Source organism: Heteronotia binoei, chromosome 3 (assembly GCF_032191835.1).
Source record: "Heteronotia binoei isolate CCM8104 ecotype False Entrance Well chromosome 3, APGP_CSIRO_Hbin_v1, whole genome shotgun sequence".
Classification (NCBI taxonomy): domain Eukaryota; kingdom Metazoa; phylum Chordata; class Lepidosauria; order Squamata; family Gekkonidae; genus Heteronotia; species Heteronotia binoei.
The window spans coordinates 98,967,949-98,992,107 of NC_083225.1; the positions used below are offsets into that span (position 1 = coordinate 98,967,949).

At 41.7% G+C, this 24,159-nt stretch overlaps 1 protein-coding gene across 1 annotated transcript; it reads right to left on the reverse strand.

The window, feature by feature from the left end:
• Positions 1-3,330: 3,330 nt before the first annotated feature.
• CHAF1B (chromatin assembly factor 1 subunit B) lies at positions 3,331-23,518 on the reverse strand. Its single transcript, XM_060234273.1, has 14 exons — positions 23,304-23,518; positions 21,718-21,844; positions 20,781-20,913; positions 20,297-20,417; positions 18,684-18,787; positions 17,832-17,928; positions 17,468-17,552; positions 12,223-12,316; positions 10,229-10,298; positions 10,049-10,140; positions 9,059-9,215; positions 6,976-7,395; positions 6,309-6,397; positions 3,331-4,295 (listed from the first exon to the last, which is right to left on the reverse strand). Exons 2-14 carry the CDS (start codon positions 21,841-21,843, stop codon positions 4,192-4,194), a joined length of 1,692 nt encoding a protein of 563 aa, XP_060090256.1. The 5' UTR covers position 21,844; positions 23,304-23,518; the 3' UTR covers positions 3,331-4,191.
• Between the last annotated feature and the right edge of the window lie 641 nt (positions 23,519-24,159).

Here is a 24,159-nt window from a genome sequence, read left to right on the forward strand (position 1 = left end):
TAGACTGTTGCAAGCTTGACCATACCTTCCTCAGACTGTTTCCATACCAACCAACTGCCAACTGAGGGCTTCCCACCCAAAATCTCCTATATAAAGTGCAGTTCCCACCCAGGAACTGGTTTACCCTACTGCAGCCTAGGAGACTAGCCTGAAAGACTTCCTGTCTCTCTAGGACAGGGGTGTCCAACATGTGGTCCTTGGGCCAAATCAGACCCTCAGAAGGTTCCTATCAGGCCCCTGAGCAACTGGCTCTTGTCTGCTTCCTTCTCCCTCTCTTGCTTCCTTCTGCATCTCAGTTTGCTTTGCAAGGCTTGCTCAATTGCACAAGAGCTACAGAGCAAAGCCTCCATTTTCTCCATTAGTTGAGGTTCCTCCCCCTGCTGATCCCCTGAGGAGGGAGGGAAAGAGCCAGAGCTTCCTTTGCCCAGTTCCCTGGATCCCATGGGAGAATACAAAGAAAGCACCATTAATACCAATAAGTGCTAATGTTTTAAGCATATCTGAATTTTAAAAAACTATGAACTATGTTGAACTATGTTGTTAGCCGCCCTGAGCCTGCTCCGGCGGGGAGGGCGGGATACAAATAAAATTTGTTGTTGTTGTTGTTCTAAATAAATCTTTAGTCGTGTTTTTCTGTGTCCTTTAAAAAGTTTATATCTCTGCTACCTAATCTTTAATAGGTATACCTTTACCTTTAATAGGTAATAAAACGGATAAAAGGAAGTACTTCTTCACCCAAAGGGTGATTAACATGTGGAATTCACTGCCACAGGAGGTGGTGGCGTCCACAAGCATAGCCACCTTCAAGAAGGGGTTAGATAAAAATATGGAGCAGAGGTCCATCAGTGGCTATTAGCCACAGTGTGTGTGTGTGTGTGTGTGTGTATATATATTTATATATATATTTGGCCGCTGTGTGACACAGAATGTTGGACTGGATGGGCCATTGGCCTGATCTAACATGGCTTCTCTTATGTTCTTAATAGGTACACACATGGCCTGGCCTGACATGGTCCGGCCCGACAAGGTGTCATTTATGTAATATCCAGCCCTCATAACAAATGAGTTTGATACCCCTGCACTAGACCTTCTCAGAATTGCTGTTTCCAGACAGAAAGGGAAGGGGGAAGAGGAAGAGACTGGGCCCAAAGCCTGCCGAGAGTTTAATAGACTCCTCCAGTCAACTCCCAATGAAATACAGGCCTAAAATGGCATTTCTCCGCAGTTTCAGGGAAGAGAAACAGAAAATGGAGAAGATGAGATGCCCCCCACAGGTACTTGCAGATTCCCTTGCTGTAATAATCTATTAACCTGCTTCTTTCTACATAAAATTATCTATCATCCCCCTTGTCTTCTAAAATATTCTTTCCAACACTTAGTTCATTTCCAAGCCACGTGGGCTCGTACTTATGGAAAAATCAGGTTGAATGTCAGTTGTTGGCTAGAGTACAAGACATTATAAATTTGATTTCATGACTGGCATTAAATAGACATCACTACATGGTAGGAGAAAGTGACAGTGAATGGTTCCCACCCTCTCAAGAGAATAAAGCTGTTTTCACAGCATTGTTGTTTAAAGCAACACCGTGCAGCAGATGCCCAGTTAACTTCTTGATTTACTCAGGTTTCAATTTAGAACACTAGCAAAAAAATGTACTTCTGCTTCACTCCTGAACTGTGTTCCTGTGGAACAGTGACATCCAGTGGCCAAGAAAAGTAGTTAAACAGTTTGTTCCATAGCAGAAGGCAAAAACTGTGACCAGATCTGACTTACAGTACTGTAGAGGAAGAATTTTTATTTTTCTGTTTATTCCTGTTGAACATATTTATCTCCTGGCTAACAGGGGAACAGCCTATACAAATACTTTCTCTATATTCTTACATATAGGGATTTTAACAATATAGTCACAAAGACCTGGATATATTTATTCTAGTAAACTGGGAGCCAACAAACATGGGAAGGGAGAAATAATTTGAAGTTCCCACTGTTCTGCCCAGGTCATGGAAAGTAACCATAACAGAAAGCAAACACTTGTCCAGTTTTTGTGATTCAGAAATATTGAAAACTTGGGCAGAGCTTAGACAGATGTGCACTCTGTACATGCCATTCCTGAGCATGCTGTGATAAAAGTATAGAACTTTATGTGAGTTGTAGCCTGGAGCATGGGTCGTTTAAATTGCAGCCAGCCTTCCCTCCCTATCCTTCTGATATAATTTATATCCAGGAATCACTGTGTCTCACTGACTCTTCTCATTCCACCAAGTTTCTGAAATACCCACAATGTCTAGGTTTTCCCCCAACACTAAGCATTCCAACTCCCCAATTTTACCTCAGACACTTCTAGCATTTGCATATAAACATCTATAATTTCTCAGGCAAGTTAGGCGCACAGCCTTCCTCCTGCTGCCTCGAGACTTTGGCAGACAGTCCATACTGTTTGTCACCATCTCAGTAGACAACTCTAATCCATTGCCTGGTAGAAAAGTAACAGGTAACCCTTCATCTCTTTGAGATGAGTCATCCCGAACCAGAGACATTTCATCTCCTGTCAGCTTTCCCCTAAGATTGAGTTTAAACATTGCTCTGCCACCTTTTTGATTTTAAGCGCCAGCAGTCTGGTTCCTTCTGGGGACAAGTGGAAACCGTCTTTGTACAGCTCCCGCTTGTTCAAAAAAGCATCCCAGTGCCTAACGAACCCTTCCTCCCTACACCATCGTCTCATCCACATATCGAGACTTCTAACTTGTGCCTGTGTCTCCAGCCCTGCGCGTGGAACAGGTAGCACTTCTGAGAAGGCTACCTCGGAGGTCCTGGCCTTGAGTCTCCTGCCTAAATTTTTCCTCCAGGATCTCATGACATTTCCCCACATTGTTGGTGCCAACATGCACCATGACCACTGGCTCCTCCCTAACACTATCAGCCTATCTGCAACACGTGTAATGTCTGCTACCTTTGCACCAGGCAGGCAAATCGCCACAACACAGTCAGTATGCAGTTTTGCCACCCAGCTATCTACTTGTCTAAGGATTGAATCACCAACTTCCCCTCCCTGCCCAGAGATGGTTCCTTAGCGTAAAAGGATACCTGCTCACCAACTGAAGAAGAGGTCCCTTCTGAGGGTGCATTCACCTTATCCTCAGCACGGTGCCCTATTCCCTCTTGACTGTCATGCTCCCTGGCAGCAATGGGGCTGCCATGTTCGGAGTGGGGCTCATCTAACAAATCCCTGAGAGTCTTCCTCAGCCTTAAGAGTGCAAACTTGTTTCCTGAGGACCAGGAGCTCCTTGCAATTGACAGAAATTGATAGAAAAGAGAAATTGACAGAAAAGTCTGAATATGAATTTTGAACTTTTATTCTATGTACTGCATCTATGGTAATCATATATTATAACAAGCAAAATAAATTCACATATGAAGACCTTTCACCTATTTAGCACTGCTATAATTGTTCCTTAAAAAAAAATAAGCCAACATATCATAGGATTATGCAACCATTTTTAATGTCTGCACCACACAGAAACCCTTTGACATACTTTTTTTTTGTACTTTGGCTATTTAATGAAAAGATACATTACATTTACATTTCCAACCTACCTCCTTTAACTCACCATAAAAAACCTGCTATTTTTCACTTGCATGAGGTGAAATCTTTTGACTTTTTGATATTTGCCCATAATTGATAAGATACGAACCAGGTAGTCACTTCCCACGTAAAGTTCTGGAAAGCACATGGAATGACATACAGTGCGACCCTAAACAGTTAGCCTTTTAAGTCCACTGAAGTCAATGGACTTATAAGGATGTAATTGAGCTTAGAATTGTACCATAACTTAAGCAAACCAGTTTCTTTGTGCAAATTTCCTTGCGAAGCTTTGAAACAGATGCATGTTATCCTTTAACCAGCAACTTTCTTTACCCGTCACAAGCTTACAGGAAAGTCAATACTTAAATGAAGTTCTAGAAAGACATTTGAAATCATGTGATATTCATGTTACCTAGATAACCCTGAACTTTCATTGGCCTCTAATATACCCAACAATTTGATGATAATGTTGGGACAGCACTGATGTAAGTTTGACTCTTTTGCAGCAGCTCATTTCTCAGATAACTTGGGTGTTGCAAATCTATTACTTAGACAACTGTGGCTTCTAAAGAGCAAGGCAACCATATAGTACATTATATTAGTGGTTTTAAATTTTATCTTCGAGCAATCCAGAACTGGCAGTTTCATCAGCCTTAAGGCGCTTAGGTGCTGGTGGATTTTGCAGAGGGTCTTCAGGTGATGAGGGTCTCTCTGAAATAGAGAAAAAAAATCAAAATCAGTATCTTTTCTGTTTATGAATATTAAAAATTGTGGGACAAAGATACTGAATGATCATGAAATCTATGAAAATAATAGTGTAACATTTATTGTACCAGTTCTCATGGACTGCCATTCCATGGGCTGGGCAAGAGGTGGGGACTGAAAACAAGTCATAAGCAGGCTTAGATGAAATGCCAAATTTCACAGTTCATTTGGCAATAAGCCTGGAAGAAACCTCCAGCAGGCTTGTGTTCTTCTTCTTCCTCTTCTGCATCCTGTTTCAATAGTTACTAATTGCCTAATACTAGTTACTTCTTAGTGTTCATGGCAAACAATAGCTTACTGTTCCATTTCAACCACCAAACTGCATTTAGTCAGTTTGTTGAAGCGGAAAACAGTTTGCTGAATCTGATAAAATGACTGCAGAGTGCAGACCAAGATGGACTGGTCTGTGTTCTGTTTAAACTCCAAGCCTTTCCTCCACCAGAGTTTGGGATCCAAGTCTTTAGTAGAACTGCCTGCCTCTACCAACCTCTCCCCCATCCCTCCTACGAACATACGAAGCTGCCTTATACTGAATCAGACTCTCGGTCCATCAGAGTCAGTATTGTCTACTCAGACTAGCAGCAGTTCTCCAGGGTCTCAAGCTGAGGTTTTTCATGCCTACTTGCCTGGACCCTTTTTAATTGGAGATGCCGGGGATTGAACCTGGGACCTTCTGCTTACCAAGCAGATGCTCTACCACTGATCTACCGTCCCTCCTCAGTGGTCTTGTTCCCCCAGAGGACTGGGGTGTATATGAATGAGGGAAGCAGACGCAGGGCTGAGTACTTCCCTGCACCCGCCTGTTACTCAGCTCAGTGCTTTCTGGTTTCTGGTTGTGTGATATGAACAGCCTTGCTTGAGTGAGATTCTCTACAAGCAGTCAAGTCACACATCAGTTCAGTTAAAAAAATGGATCTATCTTTAATAACAGCACAAATCTTACATAGAAATAATTGAGAATATTCTGAAGACAGTTACTACAGTAAGAATACTAAGGAGAATAAATGAAAGAGGTAATATTAACTTCCCTGACCTGGATAGCCCAGGCTAGCCTGATGTTGTCGGAAGCTAAGCAGGGTTGACCCTGGCTACTATTTGGATGAGAAACCTCCAAGGAATACCATGATTGTGATGTGGAAGCAGGCAATGGCTAACCACCTCTGAACGTCTCTTGCCTTGAAAACTCTAATTAGGGTTGCCATAAGTCAGCTGTGGCTTGATGGCAAAAGTAAGTAAATACATAATTAATTCACTAAGTTTTTACTTACAGAGAAACTTTATGTTCCCCTCTTGGAAAGCAGACACAAGGAGGCAAAGGCTTCTTGGACAAAATGTCCCTTCTTGGAGAAAAAAACAAATCCACAATGGCATGGTGTCCTTTCCTCCCAGCATGGGATTGTCTCATCAGGACCAATCATACTCTTGGAAGTCAGGCTAAAGTTCCCCTCCAAATTCAGTACTGGCCAATCATCTGGAATTCTGGACTATTGATTTTTAGGACCCCAGGACTTGGATATTAAGATCAATTCATCTTGACTTTTGACAGCAAGACCCAAAGGTGAAACTCAAGCCCAAATGTTCTTCCTAAAGATGTCACCCTGAAGATGTCCCATGTCCTATCTGAGGATCTAAATTGCCCCCGTAAACAAATCTGCATTGTCAAGGCACATTTTCTTCTCTCCTGCCAATGACAACATACAATTTTCTGAAAGCCAAGGAATTGCTAGTCAGTTTAATTAGTAAAAGGAGGGAGGAGGAACGCAGGGAATAACTGTCCCAGCTACAGTAGTCCATGATTGTTCATGTGATGCCAGTAAATCTAAATCTTGCCACTGGGTCAAAACCAATTAAAAACTCTTTTTCTTTATAGCCTGTCAACATTAAGTTATTTTACCATGTTGAACCAATTAAAAACTCTTTTATATTTCTTTATATGCTATCAACATTAAGTTATTTTACCATGCTGAACTGTTTCTGTGGAAGATAATGTAGATACTGTGTTTACTGAGTCTGGAGTATCTGCCTTTAGAGGAATCAAAGCAACCCTCCTAAGAAAGAAAGGGGAAATATAAATAAATATTTATTTATTCAAAACATATATTAGCTGCCTTTCTACTTTGTGGAACTCAAGGCAGCTTAAAATACAAGTAAAACACCAGTTACAAAAACCACACAAAAGTCCACAATTCAGAATCTCTGATTAGGGCTGCCAATAGATATAAACTAAATTGGTTGAATACAGTCCCAAGTAAACTTATTTTCAATTGCCTCCTGAAGATCATAAATTAGGGGGCCATGCATGAGTCTGGGGAGGTTGTTCCATAACTGTAGGGCTGACAGAATGAGCTTCTTTGATTGGAGGGACAGTCTCTCCCTGAGATCTTAATTCCCAATCAGGAACATATGAGAGAATACTGTACTTTAGATACCACAATCCCTAATCATATTTATTTTGTAAAATTAAAAATTATATAATATTTTTCCAAGTCTGTACAAACAGCTAACAATTTACACAAAATTAAAGAAAATAAATTAGAAACTCATATTAAAGAACCCATTGAAACAAATTTGCTTCAGTTCAGACATACCAATTTTTGAAAGACCATGGAATGCTTTACAGACTTACCTTGGTGCCTTACTCCATGCTTGTAGAGTATTTAGTGTAATCCTCCTGGGTTGGTTTACTTTAGAGCTGTGGCCAGAAGGCTGTATGGGTTTCTTCTCTTCTGAAGAAGATGCTAGAATATTTCTAACACTAACAGGGATTGAGGGCAAGTCTTTAATATTTACTGGAGTCTTGGGTTGTACAGTAGGACTGCTTGGATCCGTGATTCTATTAGGAAGAGTGGCATCTACTGGTTTGGGGACTGGGGAAACAACACTGGGAGACTGACCCTTTTTTATTTTCTTCTCTACTGTGTTGGGAGTTCTGCTGCTTAAAACTGGTTTTTCTTTCAGTGGTATTCCAAGTTCACCTTCATCAAAAGTCACAAAAGAGCAATATCCATCCGTAGAAGAAATAGCAAGGAAGGATCCATCACTAGACCTGTTTCATGGAAACAGACGTTTAGACAGCCCTAATTATTCTCCAGTAATAAAAATATACACCAAGAACCTTCTTGAAAATCACATTGCTTTGACTAATCTATATAGACTGATGTATATGTGGTTTATATTTTAATTTTGCTTTGAAGATAATACTCCTACTCTATACAAATATTTTCAGGGTGTTTTTGAACATGCAGGAGCTGCTCATGTTGCAAAGTAATGCAGTGTCACATTACAGACCACTGATCTCAACCATCCAGTCCTGTATGTGAAAAGTGGACTGCTGAACCCAGTGACAGCTTTCAGAACATTGCTGAAAATTATTACCAAGATGAAGTTAAACAAAAGACATGCATTGTAACCCATAATTGAACTGGTTATATATCAATAATGTTAAGCAAGAAATTGTCTTCTGTTTTAAGGAATATATGATATACTGCCTTTTATATTAAATCAGCACTCTGATCTGTAACTGGTTGACAGATCACACCCAAAGAGTGCTTGTGAATGGTTCCTCATCCTCTTGGAGAGGAGTGACAAGTGGAGTGCCTCAAGGATCTGTCCTGGGACCTGTTTTGTTCAACATCTTTGTCAATGATTTGGATGAAGGAATAGAGGGAATGCTTATTAAATTTGCAGATGATACTGAATACAGTAGAAAGAAACAGGATACAGGATGACCGTGATAGGCTGGGAAACTGGGCTGAAACCAATAAAATGAATATTAACAGGGATAAATATAAAGTTCTGCATTTAGGTAGAAAAAAATACAATGCATGGTTATAGGATGGGGGAGACTTGTCTTAGCAGTAGTACGTGCATAAGGATCTAGGGGTCTTAGTGGATCATATGCTGAACATGAGTCAACAGTGTGATGTGGTGGCTAAAAAAGGCAAATGCAATTTTGGGCTGTATCAACAGAAGTATAGTGCCCAGATCACATGAAGTGATGGTATCGCTTTACTTTGCTCACCTGGGTACTGTGTTCAGTTTTGGGCACCACATTTCAAGAAGGATATAGACAAGCTGGAACGGGTCCAGAGGAGGGCAATGGTGAGGGGTCTGGAGACCAACTCCTATGCAGAAAGGATGAAGGAGCTGGGCATGTTTAGCCTGGAGATGAGACAGCTGGGAGGTGATATGATCACCATCTTCAAGTACTTGAAGGGCTGTCATATAGAAGATGGTGTGGAATTGTTTTCTGTGGCCCCAGAATGTAGGACCAGAACCAACGGGTTGAAATTAAATCAAAAGAGTTTCCAGCTCAACATTAGGAAGAACTTCCTGACTGTTAGAGTGGTTCCTCAGTGGAACAGGCTTGCTCAGGAGGTGGTGGGCTCTTCTTCCTTGGAGGTTTTTAAACAGAGGCTAGATGGCCATCTGACAGCAATAAAGATCCTGTGAATTTAGGGGAAGGTATTTGTGAGTTTCCAACATTGTGCAGGGGGTTGGACTAGATGACCCTGGAGGGCCCTTCCAACTTTGTGATTCCATGATAAGGCTCTTAAGTCAGACTCTAGCTTTATTTCTACTCTAGAAGAGGAATATCTGCAAGATTTTGGATTGGGTGGAGAATGGAAGCTTCAGACAGTTGGAAGTCTCTTTACTACATAGTTCTATAGTTCAGTATGTTCCAAGAACGAAGTACCTCATTTACTTACCAAGAAATGTCACTCAGTGTATGGTAATGTATATTGGATACATAACCAAAAGGAAAGGACTGCTGCGTGTCATAGAAAAGTACAGAATCTTCTGAAGCAACAGCAAAAACTAACCGATAAGGCAGATTTATTAGACCAATTTTCTGGGAAGTATCCTCTAAAATACAAAGAGTTTTAAAATTAAAACAATTTTCTATTCATATGTTCAGGCTTTTGCAATGTAATTTTAGAATCTGTAACTCAGAAGACACTACAGCCTTTTTTGAATTCTTTCATTCAAACAGAATAGAAACAAATACAGATCTTTCATTGGCACCAAGAAGCCACGTGACTGTCATGTTCATGTTTTTTTTAACACAGACTCCTCTACAACAGTAGTATAAACTGAACTAACATTTTACTGTAATCATAAATATTCCTCAATTCTGTAAGTTCACTGAAAGCAAAAATAATTAAAAAGTATGTAGTTCTTTTTAATTTGAAACTGGGATAAAGCTGAGAAACATTCTGACTCATTATCTGTTTATGCAGTTCTGGAAATTCTCCATTTTTATGTAAAGTGCTTCTGCAAACTCAGAGATTATCCCACCCATTCTATAGATTCAAGTGACTCATATGTATGTTTCAGCTTTTTCATCCTCACTTTGATCCTGAGCAATATTTTACTGAACGAGACCATTAGTGTGGATTCCTACAGACCAAAGATACATATTTTAAGATAGTAAAAAGCCTTGGTACCCTTCCCTTCCCCAACCTATTTAACCAATAACAATTCTGTAGCATTACATGCTAAAAATAATTTCTCATATACTAAAAATATGAAAAGGCAAGAGAATTGCACACCTTGTAGAATCAGCAAAATGCATTTATGGGAACGAACTGCATTAAGCAATTCAAAAGAGCTGTTTAAAATAAGACATAAATAAGACCCCAATGATACAGTTAGATTTTCCTCTTAATACAATATTCTTTTCAAAGCATTTACAATACCTTTGCTAAGTGCAGATCTCAGCTCAAAGTAGACTGGACAGCAACGAACTGCTAGAGTCGCCTTTCCAGGACAAGGCAAATGAGCTACAGGTCTAATAAGAAACAGCAGCTCTTTAGGAAATGGCATTTCTTATCTACATTTTAAAATGTGGGCAACTGTACATGCAAATAAAACTCTACCTTTTCAGATTTTTTCTAGAAAATACATAAGTGGTGTTTGTTACATTTTCTCCTGATTCCACACAGCCAGCTGAGAAAGGTGAAGAAATGTCAATGTCAGTTTTGCACTTAACACTTCAAACTACTGTTAAAACAATTCTCCCAAAGCCTAACATGAATGAAAGCATCAGGTTCCCTTAAATCATGACTACAGCTTGATAATGGCAGTGATTAACAGTGCAACCTTAAACTGAGTTACAGCCTTCTAAATTCTTAAATTTATAGACTTCCATGGATTTAGGATTACACTGTAAATAATGTATTGATTCTGTAAGGGGCTGACTATATCACAGGTGCAAATATGTTTTCCTTTAAGAGCCTTAATGAAATAGTTCTCTGAGCTTGGTATCTCATACCACTTCCTGCAAGGAGTTCTGGCTTGCATATAAGGGGTAAAGGCTTCCTGCTTTAAATAGTAAACTTGAGTATCTAGTTAACGGGAAAGAACCAAGCTGGGAAGGGGAAGCTACGTATGTCCTGCCAGTATTATTCAAATAGGACAGCATGGTTAGATGTGGCATAAATGAAGAACAATTAAATCTTTCATTACCATTTTATTCCTTACTAGAATAAGGGCCATTGTGAAGAAAAAAACAATGGGCTCTAGAAAGAGGCTCTGGGGTGAGTGTCCCCCCGCCCTTGCTATCTTCCCACTCATCCTATTGAAGGCATTCACTCTCCCCCCCCCCCCACCTCACGGGGAGCTGATTCTGGAGATTAGTAATAGTGGTCCCCCATGAGGAAATGGCTGGTTTGGAGGGTGAGTCTATGGCATTGTACCTGCCTGAGGTCCCACTCCTCCTCAAACGCCATCCTCCCAGACTCCACCCCTTAAATCTCCAGGAATTTCCTAACCTGGAGTTGGCAACCCTGTCTCCTTCTCTTTATCTACCCCTCTGACTTCAGTTTTCCATTGCCTCCCCCCTCCCTGCAACTTCTAGCTAGGAAAAGGACAGTCTTTCCCCACAGAGTGTGTGTGGGGGGACCAAAGCAGCTTACATCATTCTTCTCTCCCCCCTTTGATCTGCACAACAACCCTGTGAAGTAGGTTAGGGTAAAAGTCTGTGACTGAAAACCTGTGTTAGGCTGAAAGTCAGCTTCCACAGCAAGAACCTGGGTATGGCAGACCCTGGTCTGAAGCCCTTTGCTTTTCTCAATCTCCACCACAAAATCTCTAGGAATTTCCCACCAACCTGGAACTGGCATCCCTAGGTCAGGACTGGCCCCAATGAGTTCTCCCTCAGAAGCCTTTATAATACCTTTCAGACTATCTCTCTCTCTCTCTGATAACATTGTTTGTTTTAAGCACAGGACTTCAATCTCTTTCTTTCTCTCGCTTTCCCTCCCTATTTCTCTCTATATTTCTGGTCTACTGCTACAGGATGCCATTTTTTCTCATCTCTGGCTGTTTCCCTTCTAGAGAAGGAGAGGAAGGAGCCCTCAGCCAATCAAGAGAAGGTTTTGTCTGGCTTTTTACTTCCTTCTCCCTTCCTCAGCCAATTGAGGGAAGGCTTTCTTTCTCTCCTCTGCGAAGTGGGCGGTTCAACCAACGGGAGAGTAGAGAGAGCCAGAAACTGCCAGAACCAAGATTGGTTGCCTTTTACTTACAGAATCAGCTTGGCTAGCAAGCAACAGCCACTCGGGTGGGAGAGAGAAGACTCAACCAATGGCATGCAAATACTCTTGACTGATGGTTTGATGGGCTAAATGCTGATGGAGTGCACCCCCAACCAGTGGGAGAGCTCCATTTTGCCAGACAAAAGGGCTTTTATATCTATAGGATACTTGTACAGCAACACCAATGTGTTGCTGGGCTGGGGAAGGAATAGGGAAAAGAGAGAAAAATGTGATTGAAATAAATCCTAACACTACATAAGCTGCTGTTTACAAAACGAGAACAAGTTATCCTCTTCCACTGCAAACTCCTATGAGGCCATAAAAGAATCTGCACATACCAGGAGCAAGAAGCAGAGAGCCATCAGGAGTAAAAGTTAGTCTTCGAAAGAAAGACTTCATGCTGTCATCATGAAACATTCGATAGCTTTTCACCTGAAAAATGCCACAATAAAAAATTCCAGTTATTTTTATTTACAGTACAAACTGTTAACTGGATATATCCTTTTGTGGTCTTCTTTATTCAACAAGCTAGGCAGCATCCTCTACAGCAGGAACATCCCCCCTTTTTTTTAGCTTATGGGGATTTTTGGAATTTTGAGAACAGGCAGTGGAGATCATCAAAAAATGGCTACCGCTCCAATCTCACTTCAAGGTGAACTCACTACTTGGACTTCACTTGTGCACAGTGTGCCTTACAAAAGCTATTTAAAGGGAACATCCCTTTAAATAGCCTTTGCAAGGTGCATCACCACAGCCTTGGCTGAAGCTCTACTGGTTCACACCGGATAGCCCAACAGAGCCCGCAGTCATTTCAGCAATCCCTTGGAAGTGGAGGGAGCAAAAGGGATTGCTGAAATGGCTTGCATCAATTTCAGCCTAACAGCTGAAGGGTGCATCAGCCCCACTATTATACGTATATGGATTCAAGCCATTTCAGCAATCCTTCTCACTCCTCCCCCCTTCCCACTATGAGCACCACTAACCTCCAAAAAACCACATGGATGGTTGTGGATAGGGATGGGCACGAACCTCAGTTCATGAACAATGACACAGTAATTTGGTTCTGTGCCCATCCCTAGCCAGGAAACTCAACAGCAAGCATCATGGTGCCCATGACCACTGCTCTCTGACCAAAGGCAGTCTGTCAGGTGACTATCCAGTTCCAGAAACTGTCATGCTGAACTATTTATCACCTTTTAACAGTAATATTACGAAAAAAATCATCTCTGTGTGCTTTGGAAATATGGTAGTGGAAAACACCACACTTTACTTACATAGATCTTTTTCACACAGCCTAAGTATTCCGGTATGGCAGCCGGTCAGTTACTGAACAGTAACGGGTTTCTGTTGGCATTTCAGACAGACCCGATTCAGTAACTGGCTGCTACCGGAATAGTCTCACCTTTTCACACAGTCCTGCGGCTGTCCCGGTAGTGAGGCATGCCTGAGTCGTTACTAACAAAGAGCAGCTTCTTCCACTTTTCAACCCCTCCTTCCGGGTTGAAATCGCTATGGGGCGCTGTGTGAAATGTCCAGTATCTAACCCGGGAGCAGTTTTCGTGCCCTTTTTCGCCCACCGGCACGCGATCTTCGGTTTTTTTTTTTTTGAACGTCGGCTAAAATCGCTATAGTGACATATCACAACAGCATCACCACAGATCGCCACCGCTGAAACTTGGTAACTTATCTCAATGGAGCCTAGCCATCTCTATGGTGGTGCTGTTGTGATACGATGCTATAGCGCTATAGTGATCTTTGCCCGACGTTCCAAAAAAAAAAATAAGCCGGAGATCGCGCGCCGGCAGGCGAAAACGGCTGGCGCTGGTGGAAGCAAGATAAAAGCGGAACAGTGTGAAATGGCTTGCTTCAATCACGGAACCCTACCGGGAAAAAAAACATGTGTCTGAAAACTCCCATCCCTGTCTCGGATTACTGCAAGGCGGCACAATTCCGACTCCCTTCTGGCTTCCACCGGTAAGTGTGAAAAGGGCCATAGTCTCTCGGCCAAAGTTGGGCCTTATAGTTTGTATTTCAGATTAGGTCTTGTTGCTGTGTTTTTGCATTTAGGGTTTGCTAAGAAGCCTGGAGAAAAATGCCCAGTCCCTTTAATAAAGGCTTTATGTGGAGACACGTGGAGGTAAGTAACATCAGCTGGTAAATACTTTTCTATTAAGCTTCTATGAAAAGGATAGGATTTTTTCCCCTCAAAGTAGCAATCCTATATGGGTCACTTCACTCATTAAATTTTCCAGTATGAGGTTAATTTTGTGTAGAAAATGGTTGCCACATTATGTGAATTATGTTACCAGTGATTTTTCATGCATAATAATTCCCACACTGATTATGTCCTTGTAGGAAAGTCACAGTGTAAAGCAATCCTGATGGTGCATTCACACTACACTAAATAATGTGTTTTACATCCGGATTTTTGCTGCGTAAGAATAGCAAAAATCTGGATGTAAAACACATTATTTAGTGTAGTGTGAATGCACCATGAGTATTAGTGCTGTACCACAAGCCTTGGTACTTTCATGCACATTGCTTATCCTGCATCTTCCTTTCAATAATGATAAAAGCCCTGAAATGTGAAGATTAAGAAAGGACAGAAGATTCTTGTTCTCCATGGCTATGACAGGTGGGAACAGAAAAAGCTATTCTGAAAGCTCTAACTATTTGAATAATCAAAAATAGTAACACAAAGAGGATTCAAGTGAATCCATATCTGAAAAAGTCTCTTCCTCTGTGTTCTTCAATACTTTCTTTACAATCTGCAGGGCATAGGCTAAAAAGCAGAATAAAGCACAGGCAGAAATAACTTTCTATGCTTATAACAACACAAATTTGTTTATTTCCAGCAATAATGGTACATGTACACTGAACATTCCAGATGGTCTGACGCAACAAAAGTACCGTATTTGCTGGCGTATAAGATGACTGGGTGTATAAGACGACCCCCCCAACATTTCCACTCAAAATATAGAGTTTGTTATATATGCGCCGTATAAGACTACCTCCTCTTCCACACACCTTCCACACACTTTCTCCTCTTTGTTCCTGCCTCATCTAGCGCCGGGTGGCAGCGCTTGCAGAGTAGTCTATCTCTAGACCGAATAAGCGTGGCCCCTTTAAGAGGGATGATTTCTCGCCCCCCTGAGCTCCCACCCTTAGCCTTCACTGGAGAGGAAGAGTGGCAGCTGAGTAGGGAGAAAGCGTTTTGGGAGTTGTAGTAGTGCATAATATAAACACAGAAAGCAAGTCCCCACCTGAAGCAATCTTATAGTTAGAACTTCAATAGTACAGAAACAACAGAAGAGGAGGGAGGGTTTAACAAGGAGGAAAGTAAGTTCAAACACAGGCATATTCAGGTAAAATAAACTAAAGTCTCCTGGCCAGTGTGGTATAGTGGTTGCTGGACTAGAATCTGGAAGACTTGAGTTCAAATCCCCTTTCTTTCAGTAATTTCATTTGGTGGTGTTGGGCCACTTTTTCTGTCTCTCCCTCTCTCATTGTTACCCGGCCGGGTCAGAGAAGGATGCCTGCACACGCACGCAAGAGCACCCACAGGCTCGCGCGCTTCAAAGACAGCCCCCCCACAACCCCGGAAAGCAGCATGTGCGGAGAGGAGCCACTGGTTTTCGTGAGGCTTTCCCCCCTCTTTTTTAAAATGCCAGCTGGGAGGCCGCTCATCGCTTTAGATGTGCCAGCTTCTCTCCCCACCAGCCAGCAGACCAAAGGATGCAGGGAGTCAAGATGCAAATAAAAAGAAGGGGGGGGGGGGAGGAGCCATCGTTGCAATATTTTTTTTTAAGTAGAAATCCTGCCTGCCCTGGATAGTATCTTTTTACTGCGTTTTCCCATCCTCCATCTCTGGGGCGAAATTGGAAGCTGGAGAAATGGGAGACCATCTGCAATAAGGGTGTTTACAGCTGAAGCGATACAGGGGAGGGAGGGGGGAATGATCGTTGGTGGAAACTGGGGGTGGGGGGAGCACATCTCTGCTCGCGGAGGAACAAGGCTGCCTTCTGCAGCCATATGTACACAGCCCGGAAACTAGCCGACCGCTGGTGGATCTGCCCAGAACTACCGGTAGCTCTCGGGGTCTGATAGGCCATCCGGCTCCAGAGATCTGTGCGCGGTACGCCCTTTACAAGCCTGCCTCCAAACCAACCCTACATATGGTCCTTTCATCCCTGAAATGGGGTCTCACCAGCAATCCTCTTCCTCGCCCTTCAGTGGGGAGGAAGCCATCGCCCCTCTTGCTCACTCTGGACTTCAAGACAAGCCCGAGCAAACGTCGGGAAAGCACCGGAAGAAAAACGATCCTGTTGAGAAGGGGGTTCGGAGATCTCTTGCCAAGATCACTGTGCAATCCAGACAGATCACGGAGCTTAGCCCTGACAAGCCAAGGTGGCCCAGAGAGAGGGCAAAAGAAGTTGGCGCCGACTTGCAATATAGAGGCAGGCAACGGTAACCCGCCCGAGCCATCTCTTGCCTCGGCTGCGACTTGACGGCACTTCCCGCCACCCGCGTGCAGCTACAGTCCCAGACAAACACACCCGGCCAGCAGATCTCTTGCCTCTCCCCCTCCCCCCCGTACAAAGAGAGAACGACAGACGGAGCCTGTAAGAAAATGCAAGTCTGGTTTGCCCACCACCAAGAAAAGGGAGAAAGGCTCGAAGAGCATCCACGCTGGATGAAAACTGCCCCCTTATTCTCCCCCGAAGCGAGAGCTGCAAGGCAGCGAATCCCTAGAAACAGGAGACAGAAGGTCGCTAAATACCGTAATGTATAGGTGGTTGCTTCTGGGCTCTCGTTTCAAGGCTGCAAAGACAGCAGCCAGAGAGCGAGCAACCACAGAACTCAGAAAGGGCTTACTTCCAAGTAAGCATGCAAAGGATCGGGCTTGCACAGCACCTTCCCCCTTCACTCAGCAAAAGACAGCCTCTCGCCCCCATGACCCCGTCCCTTGTGCTTTGGATCTACCGTATTTCCCCGAAAATAAGACCTACCCAAAAAATAAGCCCATCACAAATGCATAGAAATCCTGCTAGGGCTTATTTTTTGGGTAGGTCTTATTTTCGGGGAAACACGGTATCCCAACTGAAGTGCACCCGGCGTATAAGACGACCCCCCCCCCCACTTGAGGCATGTTTTTCAGGGCAAAAAAGTCGTCTTACACGCCGGCAAATACGGTATGTAGGAGTTCAGTAGCACCTTAAAAGTTTAAAGAAATTTAGTCCAGCATAAACTTTTGAGGGTAAGAGCTCACTTCAACAGATATATGAACATATGAACATTTGAAGCTGCCTTATACTGAATCAGACCCTCGGTCCATCAAAGTCAGTATTGTCTACTCAGACTGGCAGCAGCTCTCCAGAATCTCAAGTTGAGGTTTTTCACACCTACTTGCCTGGACCCTTTTTAGTTGGAGATGTCGGGGATTGAACCTGGGACCTTCTGCTTACCAAACAGATGCTCTACCACTGAGCCACCGTCCCTCCCCTAAACAAAGAGTGTTCATTTGTTAACAGGCTTTAATTTAAGACAGCAACGTTTTAAAGGAAAAAATGTAAAATTACTGACCTCTCCTTCAGACCCTCCTCCTGATGGCATTTTGGTAACATTAAATGCCACACGCTTAGTCTGTGTATTGTATACTCTCAACACCCTTAAAAATAGAGAAAATATTAAGTATAATATTAGTATAAAATTATACTAATTGTGTGCATTATATATAGGATTATTTCAGCACCTGTCTTCTAAAGCTTATGTTTCCCCAGAGGAGTGTTCAAAGGAAACTGGTGCTTTAAACCAATCAGCTAACTAATTTAATTCTTGAAGGTAGCCATATAAGTATTACATATTTTAAGCATTCCAGAAAACAATAATACCAAAAGGAAAGATCAAATTAAGTATTTATTTTACCTTCCAAGCAATAATAACTCACCTATCACAACTAAGAGTTGCAATGTACTGCCCGACAGGATCCCACGTTATTCCTTGCACATAACTTTTGTGTTCATTAAAAATTGAAACTTTTTGACCTAGTAATAGCATAAAGAATTAATTGTTTAGTCATTAGGAAAAGCAGTTGAAGATATGATGTCTACAGGAACTAATTATTCAGCACTTCACATTTCATCTATCATCTGCAACTACACATCAATGTGATTGGTTACTCTTGTTCCCATTTAACAAAAAGTGCCCAAGACTGACAAACAGAAATGGATTCTATGCAGTAGTGTTAGAGACAGATTTTCCTCACCTCACCTCTTCCCTCCCCAAGCAGCCAACTGCAAACCTTGGAAAGGTGATCTGGAGGGGATCTGAATGGACAAAAATCCATACAACATGGCAGTTGCACTAAGGAAGGGAAATCAGGTAAAATTCTTTCAGTGAGGCTTCTGAGGCTGCTCTGACAGAAGAGGAAAAGAGAATCAGTTTTGCTCTTCTGTGTTGTGTGGTTTTTCTTTCACTTATGTACTACAGCCCTGAGCATTGCCTTTTCAAGGCTCATGAGGGCTGCTGGGCAAAGGTGGACATTGATCAGTATTTAGATGTCCACCACAAAGCAGTCACTTCAAGTCATGAAAATGGAACTGGGGAGGGGGGAATACATCTTCAACCCCTCCTATAGTCCCAGTGGACCAGCAGAATAGGCACCCTGCATGCTGAATAAGTAAATAAAACTAAAAAATGTGGAATTCTAGGAAATGAATTCCAATGCCTCATCTTGTTTGGCCCACAAAAAAGTGGAAGAAAAAATGCTTTTACATAAGAACATGATCTTAACAATTACCTTTACTGACATCCCACATTATAGCTGTGTTGTCAACTGATGCAGATGCCATATAATTTCCATCAGGGGTCCAGCAAATATCATACACATCTTCTAAGTGACCTCTGGAATCAAGCACAATAGATAGTGTCTGATAAAGAGGAAGACAGTTATATTTATGAATGAAAGCACAAAATACTGTTAAAAGAATTCCATCTATTCTGAAAATACAGTTATCCCTTTATATATGCCACTGCCTGGTCACCATTTGTCAAGTATAAACCTGCCAAACCACTACAATCATCTTCAGAAGCCATGCTTCAGGTACCCCCAGCTTCTGAGGCTAGGTGGGTGGCCACCCAGGAAAGGGCTTTCTTGGTCATGGCACCAAAGCTGAGGAACTCTCTCCCCAGGAAGATCTGCCTGTCCCCTTCTGTTGCAGTCTTCTACCAGTGAATACTGGTAGACTGGCAGAAGACTATTTTGCTCAGCATTCCCTGAATGATCCCTCCTCCCTAACCTATGTTTTATTTGCTGCTTTTATATTTTGTATGCATTTTAACTCTGTTTTAATGGTGTGTATTGGGGGGCTGATTTTAATGGTTTTAAAATGTTAGCTGCCTTGGTTGCCCTTGTAAGACAGAAAGACAGAATACAAATTTTGTAAATAATTAATAAGTAAAAATTGCCCTAAGTGAGGAATTTTTCTCCAGTCACATTCTATCCAATGCTGCCATAGTACACTGCTTCATTTCACCACATGGGAAACCCATTGCAAAGCAAAGATATATACCAGCCTCCCATTCCATCTCTGCCATTAATGCCATGGAGAGAAAGCAGACAGTGCAGTACAAAATGGCACTTCCACACCTAGCAAAGATTTTCAGTACCCCCAACTGAAACCACTTTTGAACTTAAGAGATGTTCCAAAGCAGTTTGTAATATAGTGGTCTGCTGTTCAAGGGGAGAAAAAGAACCTTGAATGAATTCTTGCTGCCCCTTGCCTCCAAATCACCTTTCTCCTTCCCTTACCCACATTCTATCCCTGAAGCTCACGATCCTCTCTCTTTCTTACCTTTGTCCTCTAATAGCTCCCTTTCCACTCTTCTCCATTATAGCTAGACTGGGGGAAAGGAAGTAGCTAGCTGGTGAAAAATATTTCATAAACATGAACAATTCTAAAGGAGGCCCTGTGCCATCTTTCATATTAAGTCAGTAATTTCCCCACAATCCCATGAACTGACTTCTGCTGTCACAGATATTCCACTGCTGCATACGGACATTGTGTATGTGGAATATTCAGCCAGGTGCAGTTTTTAGGATGTGGGGATTGTTCCACCCCTGCTAATTTCCCTCCTGAGGATAGGATGCCTCCAACAGTAAAGACTCTCGCTTACACTGATGCCCCTCCCTTTAGGACACAGGACATTTGCACATCTGCTTCAAAAATACAGAAAGATTTTTATTTGCTGACAACTTTCACTGAACAATATTCTGCTTCCACCCTAGCAGGAAGGCACCTATAGGAAGACACAAACCATAAAAGTGCAGCACAAAACAGCACTATGATCCTAAAACACTTAAGAATATAAAACAGTAGGAATGAACATTAATCAAATGCTATTAAGATTTACCTTAAAGTTTTAATTACTATCCAATTTTCTTTATTTAGCTGGTTATCATCATCATCATCTTGAAATACAGCTGGCTCTAGCTCTTTGTTATCATTCAGCTTCCACAACAATATTGCAGCATCTGTGAAAATAACTTTTATTCATCTTTGCAAATGAAATATTCTACCCACTATATTATTTAGCATTATACAAAACACCTGACAACCCCCCTTTTTTGTATTTTAAATCTTAGAAGTAGTGATAAACAATAAAGGAGTATCTTCTCAGATTTTTTATGTGTGGTTTTCTAGACATATTTTTGGCCTGTGTTCTTTCAACCAGTTTTGCTGTGGAATAAATATCTTCAGGAATGCCAAAAAAATCATCTTTTGAATGCCCAGTTGTCAAAACATTATTTTCTTGTCTCATATGACAATAATCTGCAAGATAAAATATCATAAATCACTTCAGTGGTTTAGTACTGGTTTTATATGTAACTACTCACCATCACCACCGGATGCCAGAATTTCACCATTGGGAGCAAAACGTACAACATTCACAGCTTTGGTATGACGAGCTAGATTGGACAAAAACTCCACAATTGCCTTTCCATCTGGTCCTTTTTCTACTTTCCATATCTATTTAAGGTTACAGCCATAGAACATAGAACATATAGGTTTAAGGTTACAGTCATAGAACATAGCCTGTTCGTAGGAAAGGGTGGAATATAAATTAACTAAATAAAAAAACAGAAAATATTTTTTTAAAGGCTAATGTATCATAATGTATGTGTCTGTCTTCATAATCTGCACACAGATATTAATGTCAAGCAACCCATTTTACAACAATTCAATTAAGTCTCAATCATTTCTTTTTCTTTTTTTTTAAAGGTTTTTTTTGCATTTTTTGTATGTGTGCCCAGGCATGGAAGTCATGCTGATTTCTGTCCTACTAGGGGCATGGAGGATGTTCAGAGAAGAGACTTGATAGCCTGCCTCTGCCTCCCAACACCAGTATTCTAAGGAGATCTCCCATCCAAATAATACTTGCCAAGGTCAGTCAGTGACAAGAAAAGGCTTGTCTGGGCTATCCAGGGCAAGTCTCAATAATTTCTTAAACAGAAATCCAGTAACTACTGTATTCACTACACTACACTACACTGATAACATACTGTAGACCAGAGACTGTAACACTGCCTTTTAAACACAAGATGCTAATGAACTTCATAACAGATTTCATAATAACAATTTACTTTATCATCTTCAAGAAAAAGTCATTTCTCCAGCTTATTAAATAAATCAGCTTCTTAGACTGCTCATAACAAGAAACTTGTATTATTAAAACATCTGTAGCCTTTTGCTGTCTGAGAATAGCTCTTTTCTTGTTCCAAAAGTCTGAGGGACATTTAACCATATTACTATACACAGATATTGGTAACTCACACGAACAGTAGTGTCCACTCCAGCAGAAGCCAGTCGATTGATTTTCCCATCTGTCCCATGCTGGAAATCTAAGCTATACACTGGCTCTTTATTGTGCCATGCAATTTCACAAGTGATTACTTTCATCCTTGAAAAGCAAACAAAGAATTTTGGGATATTTTGTCTTTCATTATAATGAACATCACACACAATAATAACAGGTGCAGTAGTTTTCATAAGCAGCATAAGAAATCAGGGACTAAGTGATCTATTACAAACGTCCAGATATAAGAGTTCTCAGGATGATTAAATTACAGCATGATGCAACAATATTCGTTTTTAACAATATGGCATTTGAGAGCATAGGGAACAATGAATATCTATCATACAAGCAACAATATTCCTGAACAATAAAATTGGCAGCAAGTGATGCTGAAAGTTTCCTGGCAGCGCAAAAAGCAAGATAATACTGGAGAAAATCTGAACCAGGAATTACAGTAATAATAAGTGGCAACACTCTCTCCTCTCAGGCACAAAACACTGAATTTGTGTCACATTACAAGTGCTCTACAAGTCAGGTGGTGTCATCTTCTCCTGAGATTTGTAACTGTGACTTCCAACTCATGCTTTTAACCACGATAAAAAAAGGGTAAAAGTAGTCCCCTGTGCAAGAATCAGTCGTTTCCGACTCTAGGGTGACGTTGCTTTCACATTTTCACAGCAGACTTTTTTATGGGGTGATTTGTCATTGCCTTCCCCAGTCATCTACACTTTCCCCCCCAGCAAACAGGGTACTCATTTTACCGCCCTCAGAAGGATGGCTGAGTCAACCTCTAGCTGACTACCTGAAACCCAGCTTCTGCCGGGATTGAACTCAGGTGGTGAGCAGAGTTTAGGACTGCAGTACTGAAGCTTTACCACTCTGCTCCACGGGGCTCTCTTTTAACCACGATAATCAACAATAAACCAACTCTATCCACACCTCCCTGCAGCGCAGTCCCTCCTACTACTTGCGCACACACCCTTTATCTAACCCATCTCTTCTGTACACCTTTTCTGCACACACACCTTCTCTATCTAGTACTAGAAAGGGGAAGGATCAATACCGTCTAAAAACTATGTACAAGAAGGAAGGCTGATTTGCTTGTTCAAAGAGGTTTAAAGTAACTTGTTCATGGCTGCGATCACACACACCAAATAATGCACTTTTCATGCAAGTTCCAACTGAATTTTACTGTGTGAACTTGCAAAATCCAGTTGGAAAGTGCATTATTTAGTGTGTGTGATCACAGTCAAAAACAAGCTTCTCTCTGCTTCTTACACAAATTAGTGCGGATGAAAATATCCCTTCTTTTTCTTCCTCTCCGGGGTCACCAGCCGAAACTGAAGAATGAATCTTTTCCCCTTCCTTCGCAGCTTCCAGAGAAGCCTCTCTCCCAACCTTTCTCAGTCCCGCCAAGAAGTTGCTTTCCGTTCCCATCCATGTTGGGCATAATATGAGATACATCATTCATTAATATCCGCAAGTCCTTCCTTCTTTGGGACACCGAACGAGGGGGTGGAGGGGGGCGGCCTGTCCTATCACATTCCGTCCCAACGCAACATACCTGCAAAAAGACGTAAAAGGAACACAGATGAATTTGCCGAGAACTCAAATATAAATCCCGGTTCCCGCGCTCGCGCCTGCGTACCATGAGCCGGAAGAAGAAATTCATGCATCGGGCTCGTTTCCTAGTTTGTCGGCGGGAAGAAAACATCCGTCACTTTTTTTGTGATGCAGGCCCGCATGGGCTTTTTCTTGCTAGCTTGTTTCAGAGTTTTCCGAGTGAAAACCCTAATACAAAAGCGCATGCCCAGAATGAAACGTTGTTGGTCTTAAAGGTGTCATTAGACTCAAACTTCGTTCACTTACCCAGCATCAGTGATTTGTCTGCCAGAGGATTTATTTGTCGATGAAGCTCTTTAGGAAAATCAGGTCGCTGTTGTCGCAACAACGAAAATTCATGTAAACCCTGTTTATTAGGGGGAACCAAAATGACACAAAACAATGGGCAATCTTTTGAGTTCACCAGACCTGTTCAACAGCTTTGATGTTGCAAAATAAAAACATTTTGGGGAGAAAAAAAGCAGCTTTTCCAAGTAATTTTCTTAAGCTTTCTTTGACATAGATGGAGCGCTGGCTTCTTAGGAATAGCTGTTTGTTAGACTACAGCACTTTGCATCCTGTAAACTATGGAACGTCATTTTGGAAAGAAGGACTAGCGAACGTCCAAATGCAGTTCTCACAAGCATTGGCAAAGCTTTATTTGAAATGCAGAACACAACCTTTGCTTAAATACATTTTACTAAAAGTTAGTTTTTGTTTTCTTGTCCCCCCCTTCACCCCACCCTCAGAATAGGAAGATCATGGTTGTTTTCTAAAGCTAAGTATAAATAATGCTTATTTTACAGGACAAAAATGTA

Excerpts from the sequence above, each read along its gene's own strand:
- CHAF1B (XM_060234273.1), bottom strand. The coding sequence starts at position 21,843 with ATGAAAGTAATCACTTGTGAAATTGCATGGCACAATAAAGAGCCAGTG. Across the intron at positions 20,418-20,780 it reads TCTGGCATCCGGTGGTGATG|ATGCTGCAATATTGTTGTGG; the intron begins GTGAGTAGTTAC and ends TTATTTTCACAG. Across the intron at positions 4,296-6,308 it reads CACAGAAACAGTTCAGCATG|AGAGACCCTCATCACCTGAA; the intron begins GTAAAATAACTT and ends TCTCTATTTCAG.